The sequence below is a fragment of the Anopheles cruzii genome, chromosome 3 (assembly GCF_943734635.1).
Source record: "Anopheles cruzii chromosome 3, idAnoCruzAS_RS32_06, whole genome shotgun sequence".
In the NCBI taxonomy this organism is placed as follows: domain Eukaryota; kingdom Metazoa; phylum Arthropoda; class Insecta; order Diptera; family Culicidae; genus Anopheles; species Anopheles cruzii.
In genome coordinates this window covers 37,493,734-37,521,210 of record NC_069145.1, presented here as the reverse complement: position 1 = coordinate 37,521,210, position 27,477 = coordinate 37,493,734, and the positions used below count along the sequence as shown (strand labels likewise).

Below are 27,477 nucleotides of genomic sequence, written 5' to 3'. Positions count from 1 at the left end.
CCTTCGACGGCCTATTAGTCGTACTGTGGATGTCAGGAGAATTCGTGGCTGTTTGAAGAGCTATGTTTCAGCTCGCTCGAGTTGTGATTCAGGTGCAAGAAGTTGATAGTCTGCAGTTCGGCAATGTCCGTGGTCGCTTGCTTGTCACCGTTGGCCGCATTCTCTATCACGTTCACACTCAAATGGGCCGGTCGAGGCATCCCAGTTCGCATTCGGTACTCTTCAACACTTTGTGGGCGCCATCGCACCGACACGGACCGCTGGCGATCTGCATGTCAGCGGAAAAGACATAACGTGCATTCTTCGATTCAATATAATTTGAAAAAATATGTAAGAATCCTTACATCGAACAATGATCGTAAAGAAAAAAAGTATCACTTCCAATAACAGACAACACGTTATTTACTACTGTTTTTTTTTAATCTTTGAAGAACCCCGGTTCGTTCTTAATTTACTACAGTTGAAAAGCATAAACTTTTTCAAAAGTATTCGGAGGAGCTTTACAAGAAATTTCCAACAGGCTGGTTGCTCACGGTTTTTGCGGTTTCCACGGTACTTGCCTTCGATGTTAAGGCTTCGTTCAGGTCTTAAGTTACACAACCCATGCTATATCCTGTTCGGAATGATTAATGATGTGGTTCTGGTTTATACGCCACCCGTCGATCGATTGGTCATCTCAGAAGTGAAAAATATAAAAACAGAAAGATTCTGATATTCCTGCCAAAGCCAAGGCAGGGCAGGCAAATCCTAATGGCAAGTAAATTTAGCCTAAAATCTGTTCTTTGAAGAAACCTCATATTTTCAAAAGAAACTACTTACGAATGAAATAAAATAATAATAACATGTCCGAAATAATGCTTAACTATCTGTTCTTCACAGATTGAAATACATTTCTTGGATATAATGCAAATAATCTATTTGCACTACATTTTGCTGACTACCTTTAAACATATCCACTTGATCGGCTTACAGGATTGCAGCAGAAGATATGATTCAAACCCTTGCTAAACATTCTGTTCCCAAGGGGTGTCCTGATTCAAGTTGCGGCTTCGACCCAACGCAGGATGGTTCAGTTTGAAGAAGGTTCATAACATAATACGCATCATTTCACTGTCTTAAAGCTTTTAACCACGCACTTCTCTTCGTTGTTCTACCACCATGATGGTGTTTCAAATGTACAACAAACAATGGAGAGGCCCAGTTTATTCCTTGAAAAAAATCAGAATGGGTTCATTCGGTGGATTCTCCATAATTGCACCACATATCATCATAACGAATCTGCACTTTTGCTAGTCACGGATTTATAAGAAGTAATGCTAGGTACAGCATATTTCAAAACCATACAAACAACTAACCGGCTGTGGACACTTAAACCTATTGTACTCAGATCATTGATTTAAATTTTTGTCAACTTACACGAACGATATCGCCCTAGCTCGGAATTGGAATTCTTGTTCAACAGCACACCCTGTGGAACACCATCGGGCATGCGTGAATTGATGAACTGCAAACAGCAGAAGCAGATAATTTCCTGGAAGTACACCCTGAACCTTCGGGAGAAACGGAGAAAAACATGATTTGCATTTCAATAACATTAACGAACTACATCGAGCGAAGGATACCTACCGACCGTTCATCCAGTAGTAAATGATAGGATTGACCATCGCGTTTGACATCGCGAGCCAGTAGAAGCCCAAGTACAGTTGCTGCACGTAACTGGAGGAAGTCATTTGATTGTTGTGATACGCGTACACGAAGAACAAATGATATGGTAGCCAGCAGATAGCGAATATTGTGACGACAATGATAAACATTCGGACTACCTATTGAGTAACGAAAAGAGGGCATGAAAGTACTGAGCAACTCAGTTTGTGGTTATAGCCACCTTTTTATGACTGGTAGATAAAACTTTTCGGTAACAAATATATTGCTTTTCGATGAAGAACTTCTGATGAAACGAATGTTTCAAAGATAATCTCCCCTTTAACGGTAAAAAATAAAAAGAAACAGAAGATTTTCCCAATGTCGTTGGCTGTATCAAAAACATTATGCCAGCTCGAACACAACTGTTCGAACAAACTCAAACAAGCATCAGAAATGTCCAACAAAGTACGACGACACTATTTATTCCCATTGGAACAGGGGAACGTAGCGATGGCTTCAATTCCGGTTGGCATAGGCCACATTCCCATTTCCCTGGTGGTAAAGTATTTTCCATTTCGTCAACCAATTTGCAATATAATGCGTTGACTTTTCCCTTACAGTTTCCTCTATAAGCTCGCGTGAAGGAATGCAAATTTCCCGGTCTTAAAGTTAAAACACATGACAGCGGAATTTCTATGCTGCTTGTGCCATTTCCAGAGATCAGTATTCCCGCGTGAATGTCGTTCAGGCAAAGTATTAGGAATACGAGTGACTTTGTGTGAATAACTACAAAGGGAACTACTGAATTTATGCCCGTGCGACAGCATTTTAAAAGCATGTCACGATCTCGGTGTGGAAAAAATGTGCTAAGGCGAAAACCTACTGGACTGGACCACCTAACGAAGGATGGTTGCACTGATGGGAGTTTTTCCTGGAGCATGGCATAGAAAACTTCTGCAACACATGTTCCCCGATAATCGCCGGTTTAAGCGGGACTAATTTTCATGCCCAACCAATGAACCATAGCCACTTGCCATCGGGAGAGCTAACAATAAAAATGCCACATACTCCGCGAGAAAAAAGCGTCACATGGTTATCTTCTGCTTTCGTCGTAATCAAACAACACTTCATGCTCAACTAATAACGTGTTTACTATATTGCTAATAGATGTCTTTTAGAACCTGTTGGCACATATTTGATATGTCGCAGTTGAATGTCCGAAATGTATCATTTATCATATCATTTCTTGTTAAAATAGATATCTTTCAAACTATTCAATAGACTGATTCTTTGACTAAGAGTTTAAATATACTAGCGAACCCTGTTCCAATGTTAAAAAAGGTATTGTAAGTCTTTCTAAATGATTTTTTGACATTAATTATAGATTCAAATTTTACATTTACACTTTCACATTGGTTTATATTTGTACAAAGTTACATACTGCCAAATATATATCACTAAGCAAATCTTCAAGATGCTTTTCTATTACTACCTAAAACTCGTATTTCATCGTATTCTTCCTAAAAAGCATCTCAATTAAGCGGGAAAGAGCAACTTGCATAAATCAGTAAAGAAGGTTCGTCAGACAGTTTATATCTAAAGTAATGAGATTGGGGACTCGGGGACATATTATTCTATTTGTTATGGATGCAAGTTTATGGAAGGTAAACCTTATGTGCCTGATACAATATGAGGGTTAACGAATGTACAGAACTTTACGTTCGCCATGATTGAAGTTGTGCAAGAATTGGTCTGGAATACGGATTTCTCCATGCTAGATGAAAACATTTGTTCCACATTCAACAAACATTTTTCCCTCTACACTACACATAGTTTGGGAAAAAGGTTGCCATGCTTGGAAATTAAGAAAGTTACTACGTTGGGTCAAGTTTTAGTTTATGATACTGCGCCGCTCAATGATAGTAACAGTCTCAAGAGAGTTTATCCTGCATATAAAACAGGGAAAATGCGCAGCAACGAACAGCAATTATCATACATGAATGCAGCGTAAAGGTAAAAACGATAAATTTTACAAAATAAAAAGACACTTAGGATTGTTCCATTCGCCTTATGCAAACATCCGTCCAAAGAAACATTAATAGTATAATCGCTTAAGGTCTTTCGTCTTAAAACGTGATCGAAGTGATAATATTCAGAAACACCAGTATAACCAAAGTTCAGGCTAGACAAAAAATCAATAATTTCCTCGTGTAATAATTTCAGGACGGTACGCTCACCAGAAAAATTATAAATAATGAAAAATATCCTTCGTATTACCGCTTTCGGAACGTTTACCATTTGACCTAGAGACATTTTCCTTTCACTTCAGGAAAGGAAACCTTTATGAAAACTATGCAAGTTTAAGTATATGTTTAAAGATTCTTTCAAAATATGAATGCAATCATTTTTAACTCAAACGGTTGAAAACAAAAATGCAGATTTCTTCTTTTTCCAACCGGTTGTTAAAAACAAATTGTGCATGCATTGGAAACAATACATACTCGTTTATCGTGACTATATCGCGACGGCTATACGCTTATATTAGCTAGGCAGCTCGATAACCTACAAGATCATGTCAAACTTTAGAACTCTCGAACAATACTGTATAATTATGTCACACTATTAGGGCCCTTCTGTTGTCAGCAGAGCTGAGCAGAGCTAGAAAGATTATACTTCAAATTTCCTGAAGGGTTTTCTAGTGTTCGACATCGTTAAAATTGCTGCTTTTTGAAGTGTTGATGTCGAGGAGAATCGCCTCGATCTAGAAATACTCCATTGAAAATAAAACCAATCACCTGTACCCTTTTACCTTCCACTTAAACAGTTTCGTGACATGGGATTCATCCAAGTGCTTATTTACTATGGAGGGCCTTTCCGTGGAAAGCGGCTGGTCCCCTTAGGTCTGTCATATCCGTTTAGTCCAGCAAGTGGTTTATTTACTAAAAGGCCTACCAATTCATACCAAAATCTGTCGTTCAAGTTGTTCTCCTAAATGCAAGATTTAAAACAGGAAGTTTGACAGAAAACCTGTGGTGTGTAGCCAGCAAGTCTCTCATTGAGTAACTATCTATTTATTCCGGAATACAATCAACGCTCCTACTAACAGATACAACAAGAGGAGAAACGCTATCAATTGCTTCTGTGAAGCTGCGTATCGAAATTCACAGCAGGTGTTTCTTCTTGCACCATTCGACGGAGGAAGCCATTGATTAATTCGTGGTCAACAACGCTGTGTCTCCGGGGAACTTAGAGCCTCAGGGTAATTTGAATAAAAGGATGTACTTCTCTAGACAATCGTTTTGGACAAATTTCACTAACGGAAGTCGAGTATTTCGTCTGCTTCGTTGTATTCTCTTAAAATAAGAAGAATGCAGAAGTACTGCTAGAGCCCTTCTAGCTAGGAATATTGCTAAACGTTACCAGGTGCTTGCTTTTCGCTAACTTCACATAACCTAATTAGAGTTTCGAATTTGGAATAGCACATTTTAGAAAACTCTAACCTAAGAAATATCAGGAATAGCTTGCAATGCATGCACGTTCGGTAACTTTGTTGATTTGCAGCTTCATTCAATAAATAATGTTTTGAAACTCCATAACAAAGCTCGTTAACATTGTAGTTAGCGTGTGTGGAAGATTGTTTTTTTGTGTATACGAATCTTTAGAAACATTTAAATTTAAAATCATTTCACTGTCTCGGTACGTGACTTCACGTTATAGAGGATCCCTTGCTTCGTGAAAGAAAAATATAATGTTATAAGACTCGATACTGGGATGGCATGGTTGTAAAATGAGATATGCAGTACGATTCACGGTTCGCAAAGTAATATTTATATACATCACTATGTATGTATTAGAAGGTAAAAATGCAAATGAGCAAACAGACCGGGTTGCTGCACAGCTATTGTGAAAAAGTTGCACTGTAAAATTGGCGAGACAAAGCTACCCACACCAACAGGACTAATCTTAATAGCGCCAAACATATCTTGCACTCAAGGCTAATAGGGATCGTACTTGAATCTAGCGGAAGCGTCGAAAATATAAGGAACAAAAGCAGAACAACAATAACCAGCAACAAAAAAACCGTAGCTTCGAACTTTTAAAAGTACCTATGAGGGTGCTCAAATTGTGAAGTAAAAGCACGAGCATTTATAATACAAGTTTCGAAAATTACTAAGAAGCACAACATCTCTTTTGGAATAGACTCTAAACTTTGCGGCAATAACACTTAGGGTCAAAATTTTAAAATTTATCGCTTCTGCCTGGCTTCTCCTTTTCCATTCTCCCTTTATACGTTCTGTACTACCTGTTTCGTTTAAGGGTTTAATGTTTTCAAAGAAGGTCACTGGTTCATTTGTTTTAAGAGTTTATAGCAAGCGATTCACAATTTGAAAACGGTTCAACAATGGATTAAATATAAAATTCGCCGAAATGTAATTAGAGCCGAGGAAAGGTAGAACGTGACTGCCACTGTATTTGCCTTTAGCGAAACTTGGTGTATAAATAAAACAATCCGAGCCATTGCACTTACCTTTTTCTTCGATTTCATCGATTCCAGTTGCCGCTCGGTATGTTCCCCTATCGATCGGCTGCCCCATAGCTCTCGACCCATCAGCGAATAGCACACGATCATGATCAGCATCGGAATCCCGTAAGTGAGTATCAGGAACACCAGGTTGTAGCTGACGATGGATGAGATAAGTGGAGCGAATGCCATTTAAGTGTACACGTTCACCGGACACGGGCCCATTAATTGAGTTATTTTACGAAAGTTCCATGCTCCTAATTGGTTCCGCCAATTCCCGACGGACGACAAGAATGATGAACGTGTGTCTCGATTCGGTGCTGCCCCTTGGCAGCTATTAAATCGTCCCTAACGAACACCGTGAGATGTGGAAACGTTCCAGGTATGTAGGAAACGAAGTTTTCATCACCCCTTGACTAGACTAGAATCGCTAAAGCAATTTGGACGCTGTAAAGGTTTCAACGTGTTGCTTTATTGGCCATCGACAAACGTTATGAAGTTAAAAACTAACGTGAAATTTACTACCGAGTGTGCTTGTTGAGTAGTAATTATGTTTTTCTGGTACACAATAAAAACTTTTGATAATTACAAGAAAACGTCAGTGTCGGTAACTTGTAAGACGCTACATAAGATGAGTTAAAATGAAAACTCATCTAGTACTTAAATAACCCAAAATTTGTTTAAAACATCACTATTTCGGTCACATTGCTTCATGTTGTGCTAAAGATGCAACAAACGTGTGGTATACAATTCTATTGTTAATAACTTTTTATCAACTGTTTAAAATGAGTTTAATTGCCATTTACTATCGATCAACTATTCTTTTTGACATCGGGACGAATTTACCATGAACATTGAAGGATGGAATCTTTACGAGAGGGTATATAAAATAACTTATGCCGTTCCTCTCAGCGCTCCAATGTGCTGCAAAGCAAAGCTGCCTTTTGGCAAGTTTCCATTTTTCAGCTGATAGGATTTTCAATTAACTCGTTTCATTTGCACATTTTCCTTCCGGCAAACCACCGGGCCAGATGTTACATACCGTTGGTTTTAAAATTAGCGACGCAACTTCTTGCGACAATTATTCAATTTACTACTACGGCACGACGCCAAAACTCGTCTGCCGTCTGTCTGGCAGCAAAAACGTTAGTATGCGATTTGTTCGGATTCCGAAGGTGGATGTGCTAGCACTGTTTTATACATTGGTGGCAATCGTCATGTTTTTTTTTTCACAATCAACGTTTAGTTCAATTTACTTAAACTTAAATGACCACGATATTATTCCGCAGGGCTAACCGTTAGGGCAACCAAGGATTCAATCGTATCAGCGAAACAAATGATTTGTATTAACAATTCAGACTTAATTAACGTGTAGTTTGTTAATGATTAAAATAAATCACAAAAAGAATAGGGAAAGGGTCCTTCTTCTAGTCTTCTATGATCGGAGAGTTTTCGACATTGGTTCGCAAATGTCGACGTTCCCGAGAAATTCACTCACATACACATATGGTGTTATTGACCTTTTAGGTGCCCTTGATAATTTGTAATAAATTAAATGACAAAATATCCTACCGTATACGATAAAGTAGAGTAGATGTCGGTAAAATCTAATACAAAGAAGCCAACATAACAACTGAAACCCTATTTCATTTTGTATCAATAAACACATTCACAATTTGAAATTTTTATATGTTTTCTTTAAATAAGATGATCCGAACTCAAACTCCAGCAGGGAATTGTAATCAATTTAATTAAGAAATAATGTCAAAACAAAGATAAATTGTTAAAATCATGGTAAATGTGTGTACAATTTAACTTGCGTAGCTAAAGACTTTAGTGAAATACACAATAAACGCATGTGATGAAGCATATACAAAATATTTGTAAATGAAAGGATGTGTTTAAGAGGATTAATTTAGGCACGATAATTTCCAATATGAATTTATCCCTTTCGGTTTTACTTCTTATCTACTTCTACTTTCTCGTTCTCTCAATTTTTCATTCCCTGTTTATGCTCTTCTCTCTCTGTTTCTCTCTATCGATCACTTCACATATTTGCATCATTCGGGTATGAAAAAGTCATTCGTTTCTCTGAACGGAACCTACCGTTAATCGGCTTACCCATCACACAAATATGGCACTCGAGGTGCCGCAGCATCCAACTCCACAAAAATAATGAACTCCAAGCCAACCATTGAACTTGCAAAATTCCGCAGGTTTTCTGTATTCATTATGATGTTTTCATTCATTTTTACCTTTGTTGTAGTATTCTTTCAAGCATCCCTACGGTCAATGTATTGTGTTTTTATTCAATCTGCTCCAACCGGTTGTTTAATTTTCGAATTTTATGGAAATGTAATATTTTTTTCAACTTGCACAGGTAATTAAGAAATAACAAAACAGAGCCCAGATATGGTGACCACGTCATGTTTGTTCATTTCGCGTGAAGTTTGAAATTTAATGAAATAAAAAATTTGTGTAGCAAATATAAACCGTCGATTCTAAACCGTCACATAAAGTGGCTTGCCCATCATTCTGGGCATGGGTCGAAGGTTCAAAGTGGCCAAAGAAGTTAGCACACAAGTAGACGATTTGAACTTCCCTTCTTTCTACTGCTCATTGCTAAGAAACCATCATCAAGACTTTGTAAACTTTCTCCTGCTGTGTTCCAAGACTCTGCTCACGGCAGTGATCCCGTTCATTGTGCTAACTTCCCCAACCAGATGACCGCAACGAACTCTACGCATGCAGACTTGTTTGGCTTGTTTCATATTTTGAGTACAGTCCATAGGCCTAGCTGCTGTAGAATATAGAACGGTTTTCTCCAGCACCACTCACAGCACAATTTGAAAATTTGTTGATTGGGTTCAGAAAATAGCGATGTCCTTGATGTTGGTCGACGTTTCGTTCCACGATCGTTTGCTTTTCTATTCCAAAACCATCCCGTTCTGCTGCTAGACGGCGGACGACAGCGTGACTGTGGCCATGGTGAACATCATTGCTATGCTGTCGAGTTGCAAGCCAAAATTGGATTATCTGTCATAATATTTCTCTATGCAAGATGGGCAAGTACTGAAGCCACACGAATTCCAAACTTGAGTAGGTTTGGGTATCAACATAGCTTATCAGAGCTAACTATAGTTTGCAGATTGGATTGGCAGTTGGCATTTCCCAACTTCTGTTTCCGATGGCGTTCACCAACATCATTTCGATATCATTCACATGTTTTTTGTGCGCTTTCGAAGTGTACATCACTTTTATTTTCCTCTATGTTACGAGTAGCAGAATGTTAAAAACAGCACATCGAGGAAGATAACTCCTAGATTAACGGTGGTTTTTTTTATAGTATTCATGATTGTGAGACACAAAATTTGGCAAACTCACATCTTGTTTAACCAGTATTATGGAAAATATACAAACATGCGTTCTTGATTTATGCTACAGCAGGCCATAAAATGGCTGAACAGCTTACAACAAATACTTTTTTCATCTTCAATGAAAGGTATCTCAAAAGTACATCTATTAAGCTTAATTTCAAACAACCTTCCAAGTTTACCTTCCATATTGAATCGTTTGAAAAACTAATTCTCTCGCTCTCTTAGCATTCCCAGCTATAGAATTACGTAAATCTTCGGATTCATTTTATTTGATATAGTCAGAAATTGGATTTCCTACAACTGCTACCGAACCGAAACCAAATTACAGCGCCCAAGGAATAATTCATATTGTTGGAATAATGCTGCCCATTCTTTGGCATAAATCATCGAGATCTTCATTGACCGGCAATGTGAAAGAAAGGAAACCTAACCTGCTTATTCAATTATCCGACTGAATTATGTTATCTGCTTCATCTGGAGCAGCATACCGTGGGTCTTTTCTCATTCGCATTTTTATCTAAAAAAAAAGTAGCCCAAGTAAACAAACATATATTGGTGGCAGAGCAGATATAAATGAATCCATGAATTTTTCATTGGAGCTCTTTGAGTTGCCCAAACATGCCCAGAAGTTAATTGCTGATTAATGGATTCTTGCCGAAGTAACTATACATCTGCAACTCACAACCTAGGAGCGTGTAAGGCGATAGGTGAAGGAGATAGTGCTTCCAAGGAAGTGTTGTATTCAACTTTTATTTTCGCAGCAGTATCGGGTTGTAATTAAACTAATGCTAGTTGGTCAGTAATCTTCTAGTGTTGGGTATGTTATGTTAAACTAAGCAGAGCACGATTCACTTATGACAAGCGATTACACTTACGTCATAGTTGTGAAAGTTATCCATGGTCCATAGACATACGTTGAAGTTTTAGGCAATAATGTCAAAGTTTGGGAACAGGCATTTATTTTCAGGATCATTTCGGGGTTTCTTACGTTTGAGGATGTTTACGTTACACGTTTCAATGGAAAAAAGATTATACTAGTAAACTGCAAAACTCAATTTTCCCATACCCAATCGTGTCTAGCGATGCTCGGTTGGGAAACTTCCGCTAGTTCTCTTCTTCAACTAGTTTTAAGCTTCAAATCTTAAAAAATAAAACCGAAATACACAACCATTTCCGACAAACGCTAATTCAGTTTGAAAACTCAGAGATTAGGGTTTCTTTTAGGGAAGCAAAAAGGCATTCGTAAAGTTTGTCGGTTAGTGATGCTAGTGATTAGAGTTTTACTTTTGTTTGTTTCTGAGAGTTTTCTGTTGTGCGAAATTGTACGCCGCTGAACAATCTTTAATAGTGTGGAGGCTTTGAATATTGGCAGCAAAACGATGACGATATTCGTATTTTATTGTTAATATTCAAAGCAAGTTTGTGTTCACTGTGCCGTGTCTTTCACAGTGGTCAAACTCAAATCCCGTTTAAGATAATTTTAAAAGTTAAAAACCGGCTTGGAGCCCATTTCAGATGTGTGTTTGAAGAAATAGTTTCAACGTGCATGGGGTTCAGAAATTTACGAAAAGCATATTAAATGGCTGGCATTTTGCCAACAAAGTCTCAGCCTTAGTGAGCTTACTGATCAGTTACCACTGTTAGTGCATGTAAAACGCTTATGGCACATCTGTAGCTAGCCTTCAGGGCCATCCTTGAAAAGTTACCAACCACTAAAATTACGGCACCAACAAGATCGATTTTTTTTGTGATTTATATTTAATTTAGTGGTTACAGTTAGTAAACATGTACATTTGATAGCTTAGTTTTTTTTTCTTTGAGCGACTTTGAGCTGTAATAGCCCAACATTCGTCTCCTAAAGCTTGATAACTTAGTGATTATATAAATAGTAAAACTCACATGTAATCTGCCATCGAAGTTGGGTACCGCCCATCTGGCCAGAGCATGTAACACACAGTTCGCGTTTTACCATTGTTGTACCTGAAAAAAGTTAACTTGTTTTAGTTTTAAAAAAAGAAACGGAGCGCCAGTAGACACATCTTAACCTCATACTAGTTTTTGGAAAATATTAACTCAAGCTAAAAACTATTGTTGCAGCAATACCAAACTCATTGTAATTTCTAACAGAGCGAGTATTAAATGCATGGGTAAGTTTACTAAAAGCTTACCAGACTATCTCAGTGCAAATAATAGCTAGATCTGACTCAACGCTTAAGTATTATAAAACTTCCTAGTTCCATTTAAGTCGCATATTGACGGAAACGCCCATCTGACGAAAATTCACACTTACCGCTTCGTCATCACAGTGGAGTACATGAGGCACGGTGCCGCCAGAACACAACTCAACGCCCAGATTATTAGTAGAAAGATTCGAGCTTTCTTACGAGACGTACGATGGCGCAGTGGGTGAACTATTGCTATGTATCTGAAAGACAAGAAATCATGAAACTAGTGATATTACATTGCGAAGCGTAAGAAAAGATTTTCCGCGGGAATATTGCAATTAATTTTAGTTATTTTCGTCACCCATATGATTCATGAATAATACTGTGAATGTTATGAATGAGCTACACATGGCCAGCCACATACGTTCCGAAATTACCAAGCAGCGCCAGGTCAATTATCATTTCGGTTTTAAATTCATCCGTCCCAATCCCGATGATTTGGTACATTGCTCGATAACATCAACATCGAAACTCGTCTCTTTGGTTGCTTTTTCTGCCACTAAACCACCCCACACGACAGCAGTGACGTGTAATATTTCATTACTTTTCGGAGTATTTCGGAGAATCGATCGTATCACAACCACTTTCGCACTTTCATCATTCACATCAAATCATGGCTTACGATTATTACATTTTCTTAGTATTGAGTTTTTTGTTTCAATTTTGTATAATGGTTTTTGATGGAGGTTCTGCAGAAAGTTGAAAGTCGATCAATTTCCGTTCACAACTCTTGCCGAGTTTATTTTACCATTCATCCGGGGGTACATTTTTATAATATGTTATAATACTTTTACGTAGCGTGTAGTAATTTGTTGTATTATTTTATGCACAAACTTGTATGAACCAATATCTTCAAGTCAATCTTAATCGAACATACAAATATAAAGTTTAGCGCTCTATCGAGTTGCCACAGGAAAGGCGTATTAATAAATATCAATCAAATCCAGAACGCCGGATTCCAGATAAACTTTGGTGTTGGAAAATGCGCCACAACAATATTCGATAGTGCTTTCTCCTGCCAACTTCGAATAAATTCACTCAAAAGTCGCTCAACCAGAAGAAAACGAATCAAATATTTTGGTCGCATTTCAATCACCGCAATGTGCGTAGAGTGTGAAAAGAAACTTCTAAAACATGGTATGATAGTAGAAAAAAAAATCAATCATGCCCACAAACAAACCTTCTTCATCATCCGGGTTATCAGTTTTCCAATCTTCGGAGTAGCATGACGTCGTAAGAAGCCACCGGACGAAGAACGAGTAGATGCCACGACGCCAATCTGCCTTGGCGAAAGTTCCGAGGAGCCGGGGGCGAGCAAGGGTGTTGTAAACGTTCTGATAAATCTATGCCTCGTTGTGACGCCCGACTAGCTAACCACATCGTGACCTCTAACCCTCAGATATTTTGTCTGACAACGCGATGCTTGAAATGAGATATTTCGGTCCTTCAAAACACTCACTAAACACAGCACAAGAAAAGTAAGCGGCCGAGCGACACACGCTAACCATGACCTATGCAGTGTTGGATTGATGTTGTGGGAATCTGCTGAGGGCTGTCCTGCGGTCACAAACCGTCACCATCGCCCACCACGAAGATGTTAATGAACTTCAGCCGGGCCACAAACTACCATCGTGCCCGATCTGCGAACGTGTTTCAAGTGCCGATAAGGAGCCATTGCCCCAAAAGAGTTTATTATCACTTATTTTGAGGTTACGTTGCGTCCCATGGCGCTCCCAGAGTGCCCTTAAGGAAGCCGGCAGCCACTATAAAAGCTGTTACTTTCTGCGAATGCCTGGCCATATCATGCGGGGAGCTCAAGTGTGACTTTTGTTGTGCAAGTAAATCTGCCTGCGTTCAGCTTCTTTTGAGCATTCTTAAAGCGACCTTCAGTCGACGTCGGTAACAATGGTGTTCGATAAGAAACATTTGCTGCTTCTGCTGGACCGTCCGCGTGAGCCAGTGTTCATGGGCAAGGGGCGCGTAGTTTTCGATGTGCCGGACAATTACCTGACGGACCGGTACCGCCCGATCGGGTCCGAAATCCAGAATCGGTTTGGTGAAAACGCCGAGGAGAGGGTCACCGTGCGCAGTATCGCCCTGCCCGATCTGCGTATACCGATGTCGCTCGGGCGCCAAGAACAATTCTCGCTCTTCATTCCACGCCACCGAAAAATCGCCGCACGCTTGATTGACATCTTCATGGGCAAGTATTGGATATTCACGGAGTTTCATGTTTTATATTTATTACCCGACACACCCATATTAATTTGCCCTGCATCGTCCCTGCACTCTACCGTCAATCAGCTGTTGATAATGGTGCTGGAACTGTGAAAACCGCGAAAGCAATGGACGACAAATTGGCCAGTAGTATCTTGTTATCGAGAACACGGTGGTGCTATGAAATAGGATTCATTGAATTCAATCGAGTCTCTGCTCTAATGCAGAGCCAAGTGATCCGCTGTCAACCGAAACTCCCTGTAGTGTTAAAAGTCAGTACAGGACCCTAGTAAACATTCGTGCCTCGTCGTCATATTCGGCCGCTTGCAAAAGTGTTTGAAAATATTTGAATACATTTTCCTTACACAACAACCGTTGTGCTTCGAGAGGTGTGATACGTGGCATACTTTATCAGCCAGCTCTGCACAGAAACTGGATTCGGCGAGCAGGTATCATGGTACGACTTCCATTTCAATTATGTGAAAACCCACCGTATGCAATCTGTTCCAAGCCATGGTCGTTTTAATGGCCCAAAAAGTAATTATTGAATATTCCCTTTGTACTGAATGTGCTTTTCACCTACGCTATGTCGTGTCCATTCAAATCGATCACATAACATTGACAATTTAATAAAACCCCTCGCCACACTAGTGAAGTTGGTGTCCTGCCTCGTGAGCTGGTGCCACAACAATCGTGTAGGAAAGGCTGGTAATTTATGCAGCTACGAGCGCGCGTTCCATGCTACAATTGATTTTCCTCAGATCTTTGTGTTGATGTCAATCGACGTCTTTCTATTTATCAAGATTACCCCGAGTGCGTTACAGTCATCGACGAATGGCGTTCCCGCTGAGGCACCATTGGCACTGATCCAAAATGTTACGCACAACGGACGAAACATTCTCTTGCCTGCGAACACTTCATTTTCTGCTCTAAGCCAAAACAAACGCTATCCTGCTGGTACCCAGGAACCACTGTAATGTATGCAAACCACAACAGCACCACACAGTCATTTGCCTCCCGCTGAAGGCAAATTTGCGGCCCTATGTTCCGCAGACGGAACCCAGGCCACATAAGTAAGTAAGTGGAAGCAAATGACTTTCCGTTCCGCTTACAGTTTAGTCGGTTGCCTTTTTTACCGGCTAGGTTCAGCATGATCGATACAAAAGAAGTAAATGAATTGCTCGACTCACTTATGACCTTCTCTCATTATTCACGGGGCGTCAGAAATGTCACATTGAGCGTAACATACGCATATGTAATCACAGATTCGATTTTTCCATAATTGAATCGTGAGCTGTGCATCGATTGCTCCATTACGATTGGTTCGTTTATTGGAAAGAAAGCACACTTTTTTCTACGTATAGAAGAGTAGGTAAGCTTCACTTCTCATGAATGCGTAATCACGCGAAAGGAATACATTGCTGGTGCGGCAAGGCCGACAAATTTTACAAGAAATTGAAATGGTGGAACTTCAATCTAACTTTTGACTAATCCGCCGCTATAAATGAAGTATTTGGAAACACCCATATATAATGTATCTAGCTCTGGTGTCACCATTTCACCTGGCGCGTAATCTGTTTGACCTTATTTTTGACTCTGTTTTGCTTCGCCGTCGAAAATCAATTACGATAAAAGCCTAGTCGCCAAAGTTCCAGGTACAAATATCGTCAGCAAATGTCTTCGTTGTTCCACCACACGTTTCATCTGCTCTTTCTTCGCATACATCACCTACGAATACCGCATTGCTGCCTTCGCTACTTGCCCTACTTCTTAACGGCGCTCGCCTAACACGGTGCAAATGAAGACTATGAAACTTCTGCTACTGCATTTTGCTCCGTGAGGGGTTGCCCAAAATCAAATCAACAGAGCCCGGCCTGGCCAAGTCATGCTAGAGGGACCCTGTCACTTGTTGACGTTGAGAAATTATTCAATTTGTGCTTTTTGCGTGTTCATTTTTTGTGCTCGAAATGCGATAAGCTACTTAAGAGAAACAATAAGAAGCATCTTCCCACGAAGTGTTGACATAAGTACGGCTCGCTGGGTTTCGCCCGGAATTTCGAAGACGATAAGTAATTTATTTTTCATCAAGTAACGTACACGCACACAGCCCATTCACAGTCCATCGAAATTTGTCCCCATAAACAGTGGAGCAAATGGCGCCATAAACTTCACCTTGAAAGTGGTGTTAAATTTTCCAATCAGACGAAAGTGACCAATATTTGTTCCGCGATCCCGTCTCGGCAAAAACAAGCGAATCTTCGTGGTTTCGGGACACTTGCTTGGGGATGTAATTAAATGTCCCGTTTCGATATGTTGTCATAAGACGTTTTAGCTAATTGGAAAATCGGCCACCAAACAAACTGTTTTTCTAATTCGTAATCCTTCCCCCACGCGCTTTTAATGTAGCTTTATGTTGGGTAATGTTGAGGTTAAATGAACCTAAGCTGAACAAAAAGTCAAAATGTTTCTAATAAAACGTGTGTGTTCTAGTTGTTCATCATATGAAATAATTAAGATGCATTTCTTTGCTATTTGACGTTGGATATATTACGGTTTATTGAAAAGTGATTTCGTTCCGTGTGGAATACGTGCATACTATTGTCGAAAACTGAGTATTTCGAGCAGCATCATATTTCTAATTCACCCACGGACTTCTTTAGGAATGCGCAACGTGGAGGATCTGCAGAGCTGTGCCGTTTTCGCTCGCGACCGCATCAATCCGTACCTGTTCAACTATGCGCTATCGGTTGCCCTGCTTCACCGGAAGGATACGCACGACCTCGATCTGCCGACGATTATCGAGATCTTCCCGGACAAGTACGTCGACTCGAAAGTGTTCTCTCAGATACGAGAAGAAGCCACCGTGGTGCCGGAAGGCATGCGTATGCCGATCGTAATCCCGAAGGACTACACCGCTTCCGATCTGGACGAGGAACATCGCCTGTGGTACTTCCGCGAGGACATCGGTGTCAACCTGCACCATTGGCACTGGCATCTGGTGTATCCGTTTGACGCGTCCAACCGAGCGATTGTAGATAAGGACCGCCGGGGAGAGCTGTTCTACTACATGCACCAGCAACTGGTGGGCCGTTACAATTTCGAGCGCTTCAGCAATCGGCTGCAGCGCGTCAAGCGGCTAAACAATCTGCGCGAACCAATACCCGAAGGATACTACCCGAAGCTAGACTCGCTCGTGGCGAGCCGGGCCTGGCCGGGACGCATTGACGCGACTGTGCTGAAGGATTTGAACCGCGAAGCGGACCAGATCAAGCAGGACGTAGCCGATTTGGAGCGCTGGATCGACCGCATCTACGAGGCAATCCATCAGGGATTCGTTGTTGATGTAAGCCTCACCAAATCGCTATCGTGAACAGTGTGTTTACCAAGCCATTCTAATTGGACGCATCTGCCACAGGAATCCGGCAACCGCATTCCGCTCGACGAAGAGAAGGGCATCGACCTTCTTGGCAACATCATCGAGTCGTCCACCCTTTCGCCGAACCGGCAGCTGTATGGCGATATGCACAACATGGGCCACGTCTTCATTTCGTACGCGCACGATCCGGACCACCGGCACCTGGAGTCGTTCGGGGTGATGGGAGATGTGGCGACGGCCATGCGAGATCCCGTCTTCTATCGCTGGCACTCGTACATCGACGACATCTTTCAGGAGCACAAAAACAAACTAACGCCGTACACACGGTCCCAGCTCACTTTCGACGGTGTGTCCATCACCGACGTCACGGTGCAGCCGGAGGACGGTCCAGCGAACACGTTCCAGACCTTCTGGCAGCAGTCGGACGTGGATCTGTCGCGCGGAATGGATTTCGTACCGCGAGGCAACGTTTTCGCACGGTAGGTAAACGTTCACTGTTTGCAGCGGTACATTTGCCAACATCGGCTTTTCTTCCCAAGTCTTACATCCGCTTGTCAAGCAGCGTGACACGGTTTTCGCTCCGTTCCGGGGAAACTGAAAAAAAAACTTCCCTCCTCGTATTGCACGAGGGACATTGTGTCCCGTTGTGTTGTGCCACCTAAATATTAGATTCCGGTATAGCAAAGCATGGTTCCGGGTTTTCCACAAGCCAAACACACACAAACCAAATTTAATCAGAAAAGGGTTCTTTCATATACAAATAGTTTTTTAGTGAACTATAATAGTGTACGACGAATGAAAAGTCATGAACGCAAAGTGTTCCCGAGTGATACAATGATGTATTGTCAGCTAGCGTATGATTGAATATGAAAGGGCTTCCAAATTGAATTGAAGTGAATGTGAAGCAGTGTGAAGTTTGCCAGCATTCATTATTTGATTATGATTACTGTTATTGGAGGCCAATTTGAGCATCCGCTTTTTTGTTGAATCGACCTCCATCAACAAATGAAATCGTGCGCTAAAATCAACCGGCACAGAACATGACTCGGTAACATTTGCTTAATTGCTTTTTGATTGGATTGACATGTCGTTGCGTACGTTACATGCAACTGCAAAATCCCATAACATCCTTCGTTGCGCCTCAACATGTATACAAGGGCGGTAAACCTTGGTGACAACGGCTTTAACACTTGTTGCCACCGAGTCGGTATCAATTGGCTCGCCATCATCAATTATCTCATTACCTGATGAAAAATGGAAGCTGTTGGAGGTGACAATTTCGCCTGCAGCGCTTTTTACATGTTTCGTTTTTTCAACAGTGGTAAACACGGAAATTAGTTGTCTTTTTATGCATCGATACTGCACATTAAAAAGATTATCACTATTACAAAAGTTTTTCAACGTTTTGTTGAACATCGCAGAAAAAAACCATAGCCTCAACGATTGAACTCGCCATTATACAAGCTCCTTTGTGAGAAAAAAGTTAGGAAATGTTTGTGAAGTATTCCCCGTTCGCTAACTTATAGAACTCGGAACCGTATTTGTGACAGAAACATAGAAGACAAATCCACACTCCGTAAGATGTGGTGCTTGTTCGTAACTATAAATTACATAACAAATTGCCTGACAGTAGAAAACAATTAATTATCATATTGAATGCCAAGCATGGCTGTCTGCTGCTAGGGAAATTATATTCTATCGTGGGAGTACATTACAATCCAGCAGCAGCCTGCATAAACTTTAATAATGGGTAGAATTCCTCTACAAAACCGAAACTCACTCATACGCATATTGTAAGTTGTACGTACATAACACATTGTTCTTAGCGATCCTCCAATTACCCTCTGATCAGCAATAGAAAAGACCGCAGTAAAGTTATTTCCAGCAGAGCGGAAGTTCGTACCGAAGTTGTTCACCAACTTTGCGATGCCAAAGTCCATTGGCTCGATGTATCCCTAGCCCATACAAACGGTGCCAGTGCGAAGATGCAGTAGGGAATTTAGTTAGAAAAGTAATTTAGAGTGATCCGAAGACACCTTCAGTGAGGAAGTTTTTCATTCAAATTATTATATAATCACAACACGGAACAAACGGCCCACGATGCGCCTATTGCACCGAGTTGAAGCTAGGCGTTTTTTGGAATGAAAGAGAGAAATGTAATGTAAGAAAAAAATTTCGTCTTGCGATTTCTCTCGAGTATACATAGTTTTTGGCAATCAATAAATCGAAAGTGTTTTATATTGTGTTATCTCACTTTTTAGATTCACGCATCTGCAGCATTCGCCGTTCGTCTACACCATCATGATCGAAAACGATTCCGACGCCCAGCGAATGGCATTCGTGCGAATTTTCCTCGCCCCCAAAAATGACGAACGTGGCACGCCAATGGTGTTCCGGGACCAGCGTTTGTTTATGATCGAACTGGACAAATTCCTAGTTGCGTGTAAGTAAGACGAAAAGATACCCTTCTTGACCAACAAGGTTTCAGACAACATAGACGATGTGATTTTCTGTTACAGTGCGCCCCGGATCTAATCGGATTAGGCGCCGGTCAAAGGAGTCTACTGTTACCATTCCCTTCGAGCGTACTTTCCGAAACTTGGACCAGAATCGCCCGCAAGCGGATACACCGGAGGAGGCAGAGTTTAACTTTTGTGGCTGTGGATGGCCAGCGCACATGCTCATCCCCAAAGGACTACCGGAGGGGCTGCCGGCCGACCTGTTCATTATGGTGTCCAACTATGAGGAGGATCGGGTCATACAGAACCTGGTGGGGACGTGCAATGATGCCGCTTCGTACTGTGGCGTCCGCGACCGCTACTACCCAGACCGTAAGGCTATGGGCTATCCGTTCGATCGGGCTGCCCGTAGTGGCGTGGACCGGTTGGCAACCTTCCTCACGCCCAACATGGCCGTTCAGTCGATCATGGTTGTGCATAACGATCGAACAGTCAACCGAACCGGTTAATTCGGTCACAGCCTTTCACAAATCAACTTCTAATAAATACATATACTATTCAAACACGCCGCAAGTCGATTGTAAGTAAATATAAAATTGAACTATCCGACGATAAAGTGCCTCGACTGCATGAAAGATGAAAGTCTTACTTAATTTTGTATAATAAGTAGAAGCAGTCACTCGTTGTGAGTGCATTGGCTTCTCTTGCACGACGTGTGGGTTTTTCAAGCCCCAAATACGACAATTCTGCTTATTAACATAGCCACCAAATGAGCTTTTCAAATTTCGTACAGTTTGAGTTGAAGACTCATCACTTTGGAAATAAGTTTTTAATATTTTCCAATTTTCTGCAAACTTAAAGCGACCTTTTTCGTAAGTGTCAAAGGTTTTACTAAATGTTAACAATTTCGAGAATGAAGTTTGGTGTATGAAGTGATCCTCATTCATTCATTTTTTAACGTCTTTAACGTTCAAAGTAAAGAAATCGGTAGTAACATGAAAAACATTCACATTGTGAACTCAACAAAAACTTTGAGATCCCAAAATTGAACTAGCTCATGATACGATAGAACGTGGTTTCGGTTACTGCGGTGGTGTCTGTGAGTGTCTGGCACGATTGACGGAAAAATGATCTCAAAAATTTCGTCCTCACAAGTTTGGTTGCTAGTTTTGTTAACTTTCAAATTGCATTTGCAGCGATCGTAGGAGAACGACTCCGATCTGTCACATCTTATTGAAATTTTTCAAGCGAAAAAAAAGTACGTACTGGCGAACGTACGTTCATCTGCTAATGCCATCGCATTAAAAAAACCGTGGACAAACTTTTACATGGCAAGATTAAAATTGAATTACCCAGCTCTGCTTATTGAAGTACCGTTTTATAAGCGAGCACATTCGGCATCCGCAAGAGCAAAGTTTTCCGTTAGGTGGATGGTCTTGCTTAAGTTTAAGTTAAGTTTTAATTTAATTTAAGTTTCTTGGTTCCGTTTAGTGAATCGTTTTATTAAGTAAAATTAGTCATGGTTTCAAAAATCAAAAATGTTTCCAAGTAATTCGTCATGCTGATAACTGATTCAATTTTATAATTTATCTAACATCACCGTTTCGATAGATTTTACTTACCGATCGAACGATATTGCCACAAGCGTAAACACAGACGATGCGACGGACATGTTGGCCATGAAGTTGTTTATCGTGCAGTAAACTGATCCGAAAGGCCAGTCGGAATTGAGCATAAAGATGAAGTTGAAGGAGCAATTCAACGAGGACATCAGCAGGTCTGCGACACTTAAATTCAGAAGAAAGTAGTTGGTAACAGTGCGCATTCGGCGATGAGCTGGAAGAACGTGCACGCAAATATGTATAAATTACCATGTACTGCTGATAATAACGGAGCGTTGTTAAATACTTATAGTTTCAATATACTACTCTGGGCATACTGTTTGGGATGACAATGTAATTTGAATAAAGGATCGTAGTCTTTGGTGTGTTTTATTAATGCTTTTTAAAAAGCACGTACCCCGATTAAATCGACTCAAAAAAGTAATTCACGCCAACTACGACGCACCTTAACCAATATTGTCTTCCACACACTTCGAGGCAGAACCCCGTTGTGTTCAAATCCTATGGCTGGCAGCGCTATATTCAAATCCTTTTTTGTTCGTTCGTTTCGCCTACACAATGTTCAAAGTGCATATGCCCTTTTGCAGCATGCAGCATGAAAGTGTACAGTACTCAAGGACAAAAACAATATTTTCCACTGCACTTGAGTGGGCTTAAAAGAGTTTCTTGGCAGAGTTAAAAAAAAGGAAAAAAAACATCATGCGTGCTGCACTGAAAGTTTTTGCTCGTTTTAAAGCACAGTATGAACGTATTTCATGAAAGTGCTCCGTACCTTATGTTTTTGAAAATTTCGAGGGTTTTTACAGCAATGCGTGGAACGTGACTCTGTCAAGTGGAAATAAATTTGACAAAACATGCCCACCTATCACCGTCGCGTTTTTTACCATTTTTCGTTTTTATCTATCGTTTTTTAACTAATGAAACATGTTTGCAATGTAGTTTTTTGCTAGAAAATGCGCCATCCAACTCTCAGCGCATTTATTGGACAAACAACCCGAAACGATATGCCCACACCAGATGTATTTAACGTGATGCATGTGAATCGACTATTATCCAAACATAAAATGCACTTGTAGTACTTATGAATAATATATAGAAAAACATTTGTCAACTAGATGAACGTTGATAAATTTAACATGTGAATCCTTAAATTTAAATAAATTGATATAATACGTATAAACATATAATGTTCTCGTACAGTTTACTTTAAAATTACATATTTTTGATGATTTATGAATGATGAATGTGTTACAAACCAATGCTTCCGACTGTTTGCCGAGGCAAAATACTTTATGGATGTTAAACTGTAAAGCTCTTGAAATGTGTTTAAAGGACACATTTTAGTGGCGAGTTGTGCAAATTTTTACGTTATACTCTTTTAATCTAAATGCGCGAACGCATAAAAGTGTAACCGATCGTGCTGTTAGTGAAGACAGTTTACTGACTGAGATAAGGTATAATAAATATTTTTTCATTCAATAAAAATAACCTATTCAAGCTGTAATAATTTACTGGTACTAATCACAGTTACATTTTTGTTACTGCCATATTTTTAACCTTTGAACTGCAAAATGTGCGCTTAGATGGTTGAATTCACACGTTTCAAAAATACGTGTGCAATCATTAAAATGGCGAATTCGCCTTTACAGTATGTAGCATTGAATTCGCTTTTTAATGGTACAGAATCTATTTGATATAAATACAACAAAGCTTTTACAAAAAATACGGCTCGGTCCGATCCTCTAAGATTAAAAATAACAAAACTTTTGATACATAAAAATCTGTTCCGTGATCTGTAAAAATCGGTGATACATAAGAATCTGTTTACTTTTACTTTTTAATTTAGTTTTTCATCATGCATAAAATTGTACATCAATGGTAGCAAGATAAAATTCAATGCTAGCCTATTGAATTTGCAAAGGTTAACAAATTTTCCCCATTAATATCAATTATGGTAGATCCTTCATCAATTTTCCATTAGCATCCTGACTTCGAAATAGTCTAACCTAATTGTACCTCTGCGTTGACCTAATTTTGTTGCCGGCAACCTGATTTATTGACGAATTGTTGAAAAACAAATTGTTAATCGACTTGCTTTTAATCGTAGCTTTGAAGTGTATTGTAGTAACAGAATAACTAATTCACTCTATAAAAGAAGCGTTTCTTATATAATCATCGTTTCTTTTGTCGTATAAATGAATTGACCTAGTCGTGCTCTAACCGCGATAAATGTGTAACCTAATTGGCAAAGCTGAAATTATAAAGACAAATATTAATTATTAGTTATGTATTCTATCATACTTCTCATCGAAAACTACTTTATTTGTCAGATTGATGTGTAAAAATGTAATCGAATGCCTTAATCGACCTTTAATCTTGAATCTGATGAAAGAATTTCGTTTTAGTTACAAGAAAATCACTCCAAAATTGTTTGGGAGACTGCTAACTACTGATATCTGCTAACACATAAGGTCAGTACCCCTAAGCGTATCCCGCGCCAAATCATTCCTTCGAGTATTAATTATGTGGTGAATCGTCTATTGATTTATTGAGTAATTACCTATGCGTTTGCATTATCGCGTCGCAATTATCAATAAGTGTAATTCAATTTGGCAAATTATCCACAAACCAACCACTACACGGTTAACCGGAAGCATGGTCTATTTCTCCAATACAAGACCATTCCTGGATGCTGGAAACACGATGGAGGGTTTAATCAAATGACAAAATAAACCCTCTATTTTCTAAAGCGCTCTTGGAAATCAACGTCTGTCACCAGCTCTTTACTATTATGCAGCAACTTCTGCTGATTTATAGGACTTCTAGCGACATGCCGCCAACAGATATGTCAACAGATTGTAGATAAAAATAAAATGATTGAAAATGACATCGGTCTCATAATAAAAAGCTGAGTTGTGTTGTGTATCAACAACGTTCCATAATGTTCAGTTCAGATAATATTCAGTAAGGGCCGCTGCTATTAAGGTGCTTCGAATAACACACTTTCACAGTTTCCACGAAATTACCTTTACGTGCATAGTACCGTTACATTATTAACTTTCCAAACATGAGCTGTGTTTAGATTGATGTCGGCTAATTACTTGTCTGTCCCAAAATCCTGACACACCATTGATATAAATTGGTAAAAAAACCTAACCATTAACGGGGAAATCCACTTACCGAGCACGATCCAAAGGACAATGCTGTTGCCAGTGATGGCGACCAACAACATCGCGCCGAACACCACTCCCCACGCGGACTTCAGCTGCCAGGGAAGCTCGTACGGGCTTTTTGTAGTCGGGAACAGGCACTCCGTAATAAACTCTCTGCAAACAAAAAGACAATCTAAGCGTTACTGTGAGTTAGAGCGCCCTGCCGACGAAACCAGCACCTAGAGAAAAAAAAACTATCCAAATTTAATCATCAGGGGTTCCAAAGACGGGTAAAAGAATTCCCAATGGTTGCTGACGACAGTGTCGTCGTTCTTCACGTAGGCATCCTAGCTCTAGCTTACAGTACATGCTTGTCACGCCAAATTGTAGAGGTTGACACAAGAGGCGTAGCACGAGCCGCGGCTTCCAGAACAAATCAAACGTTTGGGAGAGATGCCCAACTTTTACGGAAGTCCATAAGTCTCGTTGGAGTAATCAATATTCCATCAGAAACTTAAGCCCACGGGTTTTCGAGACATTAATATCAATACCGTTACCAACACTCCTCGGATTATTGTTTAGCCTAGCTGGAAACCGCATCTGTCACACTAATAAATGACGAATATATTACAATTCATCATTTGTGTGTATTTGCAAACAGCGTGTATTTGCAATGGGGTTAAACAAATGTTTCGTAAAGATCAGCATAAAGAACATCAGGAACAGCATGGAAAAAATTATCAACACATATTACGGCAAGATGGCGCACCGGTTTTCTTGTTAGATTTGCGGCAAACCTTTTTGTTTTCACCAATTGTCATGCGACAAAACCTTCCATAAAAAATCGGAACCGCAGCTGGTAACGATGCTCTGAACTATTCTTCAAGGAGTCATTACATTAATAAAAGGAACAACTCTTTATTGCATACAACCAATCCTTTGGAATGTGGCATATTCATTCATGTGGTAGAATTTTCAATAAACGAACGGTAACCACATTTTTAATTGAAAGCATAGAAAAGATGTCACTAAGCTATACAAATGAATGAAATATTTTGCGTTCATTCCATGGGACTAAGGTTTTCTTAGTGTGAACTGAAGGTTATAAAACAAATTATAGAAACATATCTGTGCAAATATGTTTTTGAATCGTCTAGAACTAACACACTACATTTTTTGTGTGCCCAAAGCACCTTTTTAACTTTTTTTAGTTGTATAAAAATGCACATAAACATGCCAACCCAAACCTAATTTTTCTATTTGCAGACTATCTGGCTAATCAAGGTAATGGTTGTTGCAAAATTGGCATCGAAATTCTTAAGAGTGACTGAATTAGCAGCTACATATCCTTCGTAAAGTTAACTATCTGCCATGGCGTTTCACAATTCACTGGAAGCATTCTTTGGTAGTGAACGGTCCATCGTCAGAACGTCCATCGGAACAACGACCTCGACGTGCGCACTCATGTAAAAGTATTCAAATCGATTTTCAAATGTTCATTTAACAATGCGGGTTGTTTTGGGCATAACATTAACATGTCGGTTGCGATGGACAGTGGATGGATGTGTCTTTCACCAGCTGCCACAATTAGTCACCATCAGACCGCACCAGCCTAGCGTGGCGTGGCGAAAGGGATCTAATCTGCATACATTTCGCTCAGAACCACCCCGTTGGTCGGGATACGAATGGCAGTGTCCGGGTGCCACCAGTCGTTTACAGGGCACAGTAGGAAAACCGGTCCGGCGTGTTACGCAGAATACGCAGCACTTGTGCATTGTCGCAGAGCGTCTTTTTTCCTACATACTCGTGAGTAATGCTACTGCCAAATGCAATTTTCAATTTCGCAGCGACAAAAACTGTCAAATAGCATGACACGAAACCTTGAAAACACAACAGATGCCATCTCATTTCCATCAAAAGCGTAGTTTTGAATATGACGCTGCGTTGCGAATGTTCAAACTACGAACACTAATACTGAGCGCAGCTCGCAGAGAGCAGTGGATCAATTTCAAGCGTATTCTTTTCACAAAAATTACACTCTACAACCGACAAAATTCGTTTGTAATGTTTGAGCGTTAACATTTACTTATGTTGTAACAGTTAAAAAGTAGTTTTCAGAATATTTGATCCTACTGTCCATAGACAACAGTTCTCGAAACATCATCAAACGAATGTTCTTTTCTCACATTCCAGCCACACATCATTAGATATCAAAGTTATTTTGATGTCCGTCCATTACAGTACAGTCGTCGTGTCCAGTACAGACGTATTTGTATTTCTTGTCCTATCAACCAGTCGTTCGGTGCTATACGTCGATAAATTAATCTTTCATTGCAACTCTCTGGGGTGATGAATCCTTTTCATAAGCGACTTTGCGAAGACTATGCGGTAGCATCCACACAGTGTGGTTGCGCGTTATTTCATCGACCATTAATAATAGTAACACTATACAAACATTACACGGAGCGCAATTCCTTCCGCAAACATTAGTTCTCGTCATTTTTCTGACAGGCTGTATTGGGCCACCTGGAGACCGCTCTGGTTCCTCTCATTGTTTGGAAAATTTCCAATAAATTATTCAGCGCTCGGATACGCCCCGCCGTACCTATCTCAAACGAGCCGGGCATATGATACCGAAATTCGGTTCGGCCGTCCCTGCCCTAAGCAATCTGAGCCCGCGCTGCCTCACCTGAGTGTTATCAGGTCGCCTGATTTTGGCACGTATCCTCGGCTTTTGGTGATCATCTCTCCCAGCACGTCGAGCACTTCCGTTCGATTCAGCTCGCTGATGACGGTAGTATTGTAGTCCGTCGACCAAGGAAACCGATGAATGGTCGCCTGGGTGCAATTTATCAGTCGCTCCAGCTCAACGGACTCACTCAT

General features: G+C 40.3%; 2 protein-coding genes across 2 annotated transcripts; one reads left to right on the top strand and one right to left on the bottom strand.

The window, feature by feature from the left end:
• Positions 1–32: 32 nt before the first annotated feature.
• LOC128275487 (tachykinin-like peptides receptor 86C) lies at positions 33–27,477 on the bottom strand. Its single transcript, XM_053014002.1, has 9 exons — positions 27,284–27,477; positions 24,623–24,768; positions 21,443–21,656; positions 11,834–11,968; positions 11,443–11,523; positions 6,173–6,323; positions 1,627–1,823; positions 1,417–1,550; positions 33–268 (listed from the first exon to the last, which is right to left on the bottom strand). The coding sequence occupies exons 1-9, from the start codon at positions 27,475–27,477 to the stop codon at positions 33–35; spliced, it is 1,488 nt and encodes a 495-aa protein (XP_052869962.1).
• On the top strand, positions 13,674–20,329 carry LOC128275486 (phenoloxidase 2). The gene is made up of 5 exons (XM_053014001.1): positions 13,674–13,971; positions 16,646–17,328; positions 17,401–17,840; positions 19,623–19,804; positions 19,881–20,329. Exons 1-5 carry the CDS (start codon positions 13,674–13,676, stop codon positions 20,327–20,329), a joined length of 2,052 nt encoding a protein of 683 aa, XP_052869961.1.